Source organism: Macadamia integrifolia, chromosome 5 (genome assembly GCF_013358625.1).
Source record: "Macadamia integrifolia cultivar HAES 741 chromosome 5, SCU_Mint_v3, whole genome shotgun sequence".
NCBI lineage: Eukaryota > Viridiplantae > Streptophyta > Magnoliopsida > Proteales > Proteaceae > Macadamia > Macadamia integrifolia.
Window position 1 is genome coordinate 41,170,871 of NC_056561.1, and position 8,518 is coordinate 41,179,388.

Below are 8,518 nucleotides of genomic sequence, written 5' to 3' on the forward strand. Positions count from 1 at the left end.
GGCATTTGGGCGGGCAAGATCATTTTTTCGCTCAAGCTTGTGTTTGAACTCTGGTCCAAGATACACATAAGGGGCAGGGTCGTTTTTCCCGATAAATCTGATATGAAAATTGTCTACGGATGCTATACGAGTGTAGTGAACATCAAGTGATTAAGAATTCTTAACACATATGCCCAAATACTCTCAATCGTCCGATGGCAGGGGATGGGTAATCTTAAATCTGTTCGATTCAGCTCGATCCAGGGTGACGCGGATCAATACCTGTCGGTGCCCCGATCCCGAGATTACGTAATACGAACCTTTGATTGCAACTCTGTCTCTTTCTTTTGGGGACAACTAACTTGATACTACTCATATTTCAACCAATCCCCGTGTCTGGGGAAACAAAAAATACGTGCTGAAAAATATGAAAATGAATATTATGTCGATCTGTTCTTCTTCTTCGTCGTCTTCTGAATCAGGGAGCGACAGCAGTAGCGGCGGCGGCGGCGGCAAAGCATGGTTAGCAGTAGCGCATGGCTTAGTTGCCGGAGCTGCCATCGCACTGGCAGCTGGTGCTTATCTTCGTCGTTCATCCAAATTCCGAAGCAGAGTCGTTGGAATCATTCCCGCTCGTTTTGCTTCCTCGCGATTCCAAGGCAAACCCCTTGTTCAAATCCTCGGAAAACCTATGATCCAGGTATCCGTCCATTTGGTTTCTTTAATTTATTTGTGATTTTCTCTTTTGGGAACTTGATCTTGTGGTTCTTACCACATTGCCCCAATTGAACTTTGTTCCATTCACGTTTTTTGGTCGATTTTCTTTGCTTGTTCTCTCACCAGAAAGATATTTTTATGACTTTGTTGAGATCTAAGTATTCTCAGGTCATTGTTTCTTCCAATCTGTTAGGGTTTTGGTTTTTTTGTTTTTGTTTTTGTTTTTTTTTTAATGCCTGTCATGATTGAATAAATATGCGAACCACAATACTGCTGGAAATTGGATTAAACCTGAGAGTTGGAATTAATTTTTTCGAAGTCGTTGTACATGGAATCTGAGCTGGTTTCGGGGATTCTGAATTTATGTTGTAGTTGAAACTTTTAGGTAATTGTGGTAGCTGAGATAATACATATTGTTACAAGAAGAAAACATCCTACCGAGAGGGACGTGGGCGCGTTAGGGTTTTGTCATGCCTATGCCGAGAGTCCTGTTCGTTTAATTTTCTTTAATGTTGTATTGTGAAGGAACTCAAGGCTCTAAATTTTGTACAAGTGAGTTAAATTGACTCTTCAACTGTAAATTAAGATGATTTGCAATAATATAATATAACGATACAATAGTGAATATATATATATTTTAATTAATTTATTTATAACAGAAGGGTATCTACTAATTGGGCATCAAAGTATATTCACGGAGTATAAAAGTCAAAGTAAGGAAATAATTTATTTGTCAAAAAGAAGATAGGAAAATAAATCAGAACAAAGTTAGGGACCAATTAATATAGTAGAATAACATTAATAGCATAGCAGACGAAGAAAAGGTTTAGAACATATTTTATTATCTCATTGGGCTAAGCCTGATATTTGAGGCATACTTCTATGTTCAATTATTGTTATCTGCTTCAATATAAATAATTTAGCAATTTAAATAGCCTCAATCTGTCTATTGCTCAGGTGCATGGGAGTTTATTTAAAGGAGCAACTGATGCCTTGGCCACAAGGCTTGGTCTCTGAGCATATGCTTCATTGACCAAATGATTTTAATTTTTGAAGTCCTGAAAAGTTAAACATTGTTATTATTGGAAAATCAAGAGCAGTCAAAACAGAAATGTTATGGCATGCACATAATGCCTTTTACATAACATTTTTCAAGATCTATGTTAGAGTGTGCCTGATCTTTCAAGAATAAAAAAAGGTTGGAGCTTGCTTGGATCTAATACGTTCTTGGGGTTTTGGATACTCTGCTGAGGACCTTAATGTCATTTGGCAATGCTTTGACGATAATCTGGTGGTCCTTTCTTTCTTTTATGAGGAAAGAATTAGCTTCTTAGGCAATTCTTTGACTACAGTGATATGGTTAAAAGATCAGGTGGTCCTTTCTTTGGATGAAAATGAAGAAAGCAGAAGAAGTTTCGTCTAGGGAAAATGAAGAAAGAAAAAGATATGGCTTGTTGCTGTTGTTGTTGTTGTTGTTGTTGTTGTTCTCTCTCTATCTAATATCCCGTTGTTTGATAAAAGACAAAGCAAACCTGACCTGTCCTAGTTAAATGTGCTTTGCTATGGTTCCTTTATATTTGCCATTTGTTAAGAGAGAAAGTTTTCAGCATATTTTCATTTTAAGCATTTTACTGTCAAATCAATCAATATTTCATGATATTATAGTTCAGGCAGGTAGAAGCTTCACATTTTAAATTATTTATTTGCTGATTTAGTTACTCTTGTACAGAGAACATGGGAAAGAGCCAAGTTGGCAACCACGTTGGATCACATAGGTATGCATGCCTAACTGTGCTTCATATATTGAGATGGTTCATGTTTGGCATTGTAGATTGTTGCTAGGGATATGATATCTCTCTGAATAGTGTGTTTTGAAACTATATGTTGCGATCCAGAGTTCCAATCCGAGATGTTGGTCTAGTAGTTAAATCTTGTTCTGCTGAAAGATGTTTTACAAACCTTGCTGAAGCTAAATGTGAGGAGCCTAATTGATATTGTTTTAATGATGAGTTTTATGGAAAGTGTTAGATTCCAAACGGGTCCTTAGCTCCTTAAGGGGTTTAATGGTCCTTTAAATACTCTAGAACTTTCTCTCCGTTATTATAAATAAAGAGGACTGGTGTCGTATTGGACACAGGTCATTACCCATCCAATAGATATATTATCCAAGGTAGGGTGTAATTGTGAAGGTTGACCATACTGGGAATCTGTACCTTGTGATTAATCATTCTTAGGGACATGGCATTGTTTAAGTACTTTGTGAAACTCCACAGATGGAGGATTGGTATGTGTAGTGGAGACAGTTTAATACAGATGACCAAAATTTGAGTTTCATGTACTTCACATAGCAGCGTTGTTCTTCTAACATCTGTTATTGTTGTCGCTCCTCTAATTCCATAGTACTTAAGCAAAGTGGCTTTTTTTTCAGCCATATCCTTCTTTTTTGGAGTTTTATATGGTTAATGTTAATACCATTACACAAATACGAACAAGATACTGATTCCTTTCCCCTGCAATGTTAGTTACTTGTTCGCCAATTCTTGAGGATTTTGATTCCTTCCCTTATGGTAAAAGAGGGAAACTCCTTTTGAGATTTCCATCTTGGTGGATTTTGAAGCACTTAAGTAGAGCACAAAGATTCAGGCTAGAGAGGTATGATGTCCAACTAGAGGTTTATCATTTAATATTGTAGTGAGAGATTGTGGTGAGGGGCTCAAGTCAGTTCTTTTCTCCCACTGCGGAGAACTCTTTGGATTTAGGACACCAGTTGTTTCTGCCGAAAATCCGTATGAGCTGATTCTGCACAAATACAGAAGGTAGAGGCCCGGATGTTTATCCGGGGTTAGTCCTCCGACGCCCAAGTTAGAGATCGGCCGCACAACTTTTCACAAGGGTAATGGTGAGGGTTTTTTTGCATACCTTTCTTCCTCTGCTCGGGCCCTCTCTTATAGTCCTTAGGGTTTAGGGTTTCTCTTTTCCTTGGAGGAGTCCTCCTCAGGTTCGCCTCTTTTCCTCTTTCAGTCCTACTCGGATACATCTTATCCCCTTCGTGGGGAATATTCTCTCCACGTGGTTGATGCGGTCAGACTCCTTGCAGACTCTAACAGGTGAGCGACACGTGTCCTCTCCTTAGATACCACGTGTTCTTACCCTACTGGGCAATCAATTTGGCCATTCAGTAGCCCCCTTACTCTCACCAGGAGGCTCTTCCTGTGGGAGTAACCAAGTTTTTCATCATTTTTTTTCTCGTTCATGCATCCCTTCGGCCTTATTCCTTCGGCTTTGCCCTTAGTTTTGCTTGAGACCGAGACCTTAGGTCAGGTCTGCTCGGCTTTGGCCTGAGCGCCCAACCGAGGTAGGGACCTTCGGTTAGGTCAGCTCGGCTTCGGCCTGAGCTCCCAACCGAGGTAGGGATCTTCGGTCAGGTCCGCTCGGCCTTAGCCTGTGTCCCAATCTAGGTGAGGACCTTTGGTCAGGTCCGCTCGGCCTTGGCCTAAGCTCCCAACCGAGGTAGGGACCTTCGGTCAGGTAAGCTCGGCCTCGGCCTAAGCTCCTAACCGAGGTTAAGACCTTTGGTCAGGTCAGCTCGGCCTCGGCCTGAGCTCTCAAACGAGGTAGGGACCTTCGGTCAGGTCCGCTCGGCTTTGGCCTGAGCTCCCAACCGAGGTTGTGACCTTCGGTCAGGTCCGCTCGGTTTTGACCTGAGCCCCCAACCGAGGTGAGGACCTTCGGTCAGGTCCGCTCGGCTTTGGCCTAAACCCCCAACCGAGGTGAGGACCTTCGGTTAGGTTTGCTCGGCCTTGGCCTGAGCTCCCAATCGAGGTAGGGACCTTCGGTCAGGTCAGCTCGGCCTCAGCCTAAGCTCCCAAGCGAGGTTGTGACCTTCGGTCAGGTCCACTCGGCTTTGGCCTGAGCCCCCAACCGAGGTGAGGACCCTCGGTCAGGTCCGCTCGGCCTTGGCCTGAGCTCCCAACCGAGGTTGTGACCTTCGGTCAGGTCAGCTCGGCCTCAGCCTAAGCTCCCAAGCGAGGTTGTGACCTTCGGTCAGGTCCACTCGGCTTTGGCCTGAGCCCCCAACCGAGGTGAGGACCCTCAGTCAGGTCCGCTCGGCCTTGGCCTGAGCTCCCAACCGAGGTTGTGACCTTCGGTCAGGTTTGCTCGGCTTTGTCCTGAGCCCCCAACTGAGGTGAGAACCTTCGGTCAGGTCCGCTCGGCTTTGGCCTGAGCTCCCAACCGAGGTTAAGACTTTTGGTCAGGTGAGCTCCCAACCGAGGTTGTGACCTTCGGTCAGGTCTCGGCTTTGGCCTGAGCCCCCAACCGAGGTAGGGACCTTCGGTCAGATTCGCTCGGCCTTGGCTTGAGCTCCCAACCAAGGTTGTGATCTTCGGTCAGGTTCGCTCGGCTTTGGCCTGAGCCCCCAACCGAGGTGAGAACCTTCGGTCAGGTCAGCTCGGCCTCGGCAAGAGCTCCCAACCGAGGTGAGGACCTTCGGTTAGGTCTGTTCGGCCTTGGCCTGAGCTCCCAACTGAGGTAGGGACCTTTGGTCAGGTCTGATTTGGCGTAGATCTCGAGGGGTGGTAATTGGTGACGTGACGGCGCCATTAATGCTCGGGCAGTCGTACCATTTTTCTTCTATTTATAAAGTGTGGGGGTCCATTTGTGGGCCACTTTTGTTTTTCCCTCGGAGAGCCTTCCTTCGGTCTAGGTGTTCCTTTTCCTTTAGCGCTTCATCTTCACCAAAAGTAAGTACGATGTCTTCTTCAACCGGGTACAGTCCCTCGTCCTCCGAGAGGACAATGTCTCACCGTAGGTATCGGAGTCCAGGGGGTCCGAGGGATGTCCTCGGACTCTTCCCCAGATTCGCCCTCTTCTTGCTACTCATCGTCCGCGGCCTCGCCGTCTGGGTCCGAGGGTGGCTCAAACGGTGAGGGATTCAAGGAGAGGGTGCTTGAATCCCGAGCCCAGACCCAGGACCCCTTCGAGGTGGAGGCCCTGCACATCGTTTCCACCATGGATGAGCTGGAGCTGGGGGAGCTAAGGGCCTCCTTCAGTATTTCGGATGCTTTCGAGCTCCGGCTACCGAAATCGATCGACCGAGCTAGCTATCGGAACTCCGAAGAGCTGTGCCTATGTAAGGAGGCGTTTAAGGCCGGCCTTTGGCTTCCCTTCCATCCTTTCTTTGCCCGGGTGTTTCGGCACTATGAGATTCGTCTGACCCAGCTGACGCCGAACGGATGGTGACAGATGCTTAGCTTCGTCGTCCTTTTCTCTAGGTGCCAGAGGCCTCTCTCCCTCCCTCTCTTCGTCAACTGCTTCCTTCTTCAAGCCGGTAAGGGGATTTCGGGCTGATACTACTTCAGCCCTCGGAAAGACCTTCGGTTGCTGAACGGTTACCTAACGTCGATCCACGGGTGGAAGGAGAGATTCTTCTTCGTGAGGTCGTTCGAGGGGGTGCCCTTCGGCACCGTCTGGGATATCCCCGATCTAAGGATGGTGAACTCCACCCCTGCCCTTCTTGGGACAGACGCGGAGTTGATGGCGATGGCGATGGCGATGGCGAAGCGTCAAGACACGTGCCCTCCAGTTGAGTCCGACAACCTTAAGTCCGACGCCATTTTGTTCAGATTCGGGCTTAGCCTGGGTGAGTCTTAGGCCAACCCAAGTTTATTTGCCTTGGGTACTTGTGTTTCATACTAACTCCCTTCATCTTCATGCAGTGCAAATCCCCAGGGCCGAGGCTGGGGTTGCAGTTGAGGAGAGGCAAGTCCAGACAAGGAAGGCCAAGGCGCGGGATGCGCAGTAGCAGCAGATGTTGAAGAGGAAAGGGAAGAAGAAGGGTCCTCCCTCCTCCGAAGCTCCCCCACCGAAGAAAAGGTCTAAGGCCGAAGGTCCCAGTACCGAAGCAGTCCAGGCCCTCGCTGCTCCGGGCCATAGCTTGTCTGCCCGAGACTCTTCCCCCGTGGCAGACTTCAGAAGCCCGAGGGCTGGGAATGTTAGGGCCGAGGTTGGCTTCGTCCCTCGGTGGTCGGTTAAAGAAGACAACACCCTGTCCGTCGGCCGTGTCGCTCGTGAGCTGGTACTGAAGGGCAGCCTCCCTCGAGATGCCGCCGAAGCACAACGACAAGAGACGGCGGCCATGATAACTAGCGCCTGCATCTTCATGGCAGGGGTAAGCTTCGGTCTTCCAAACCTTGATTTATGATCATTGCAACGTACTGACCATCGGTGTTTTATGCAGGCCCAAAACCAAGTGGGTCAGCTGGCGATTCGGGCCGAAGCCATGGCTCGAGACCTCGAGGCTTCCGAATGCGAAAAGTCAGTCCTGGAGAATGAGCGTTCGGTTCTCCTCGAGAAGGTGGAGCACCTGGAAGCGGACCTTCTTCGTACTCGCCAGGAATGCGATCAGAAGCTTGCGGAGCTGAAGGCGTAGATAACGACAAGGGTTCAGGAGGCCGTGACTCGAGGGGCCGAGAAGTATAGGGCCTCTGAGGGCTTTCGGGAGGAGGTTAAACGCGCCATCGCCCTTGGGTTCACAATGGGTGCTACTGAGGTCCGAGACTGGGTCCTCGAGCACTACCCAGAGGTCTCTTTCGAGGACAGCGAGGTCATCTTCGAAGAAGAGTGTGTTGAGGCAGCCCCAACAGCCATCGAGGTTGCTGACGCTGACGGCAAAGGCTGTAGCGAGGAAGGTGAGGTTCATCTGCAACGTGAGGTGCCTTTGACTCCTGGTCACGATGGCTCCGATGGGGAGACCCTCCACCATGCCGACGACGAGGGCCGTGAACCCGACAGACCCCCTTGAAGCCACCCTGCACCCTACCTCAGTCTTCGGGCTCTCTTTTTTTGTTATGTGAGCCTTCAGGCTATCCTCTCTTTTTTCTTTTTGTGATGTGAGCCTTGGGGCCTTTTCGTGTAATCTCGGCCTTCGGGCCTTTTTAATGAATGAATATTTCCCTTTCTTCGGATACCTTTGCCTTTTGCTTTTTTGCATTTTCTTTCTAATAATGGATCTTTAGCCCGTAGGTAGGTGCAAGAAGGCGGAACCCCTCGGCGGCCCTAGGATTAATACGCCTCTAGTATGAGGCTTGGTTCTGCTTCATCGGCTTATCCGAGAGGTTTTCCACGTCCGAGGGCCATGGACTTGAGGGATCCTGAACAAGTAGGATTCAGTCGGTGCCCCCGGCCGAGGTAAGGACCCTTGGTCAGGTCTGCTCGGCCTTGGCCGGAGCTCCCAACCGAGGCCGTGACCTTCGGTCAGGTCAGCTCGGCCTTAGCCAGAGCCCCCAACCGAGGCCGTGACCTTTGTTCAGGTCAGCTCGGCCTTAGCCAGAGCCCCCCAACTGAGGTAAGGACCTTCGGTCAGGTCCGCTCGATCTTAGCCTGAGCTCCCAACCGAGGTTGTGACCTTCGGTCAGGTTTGCTCTGCGTTAGCCTAAGTTCCCAACCGAGGTGGTGGCCTTCGGTCAGCTCAGCTCGGCTTTCGCCTGAGCTCCCAACCGAGGTTGTGACCTTCGGTCAGGTCTGCTTGGCCTTAGCCTGAGCTCCCAACCGAGGTAGTGGCTGTGACCTTTGGTCAGGTCAGCTCGGCCTTCGCCTGAGCTCCCAACCGAGGTAGGGATCTTCGTCTGTATCCCTTCGTCAAGTTCCCTTCGGCTCTGCCTTGATCAACAACCGTGGTGATGACCAAGGTAAGGACCTTCGGCAAAGCTAAAGCCATCAAACAGGAGAATCCCTATCAATTGTCGTAAACCAGCTTACATATTTTTCATAAGTAAAATCATCCGGAGAGCTTAGGATGAGGAGTTACAACTAGAAAGTGCTT

General features: G+C 48.7%; 1 protein-coding gene across 1 annotated transcript in view; it reads left to right on the top strand.

Moving 5' to 3' along the window:
- The first annotated feature begins 280 nt into the window (after positions 1 to 280).
- Positions 281 to 8,518, top strand: part of LOC122079286 (3-deoxy-manno-octulosonate cytidylyltransferase, mitochondrial) — a 21,983-nt gene continuing 13,745 nt past the window's right edge. The window contains exons 1-2 of the mRNA XM_042645636.1: positions 281 to 679; positions 2,426 to 2,471. Coding sequence (XP_042501570.1) covers positions 407 to 679; positions 2,426 to 2,471 — 319 coding nt within the window. The 5' untranslated portion in view covers positions 281 to 406. The remainder of the gene's footprint in view (positions 680 to 2,425; positions 2,472 to 8,518) is intronic.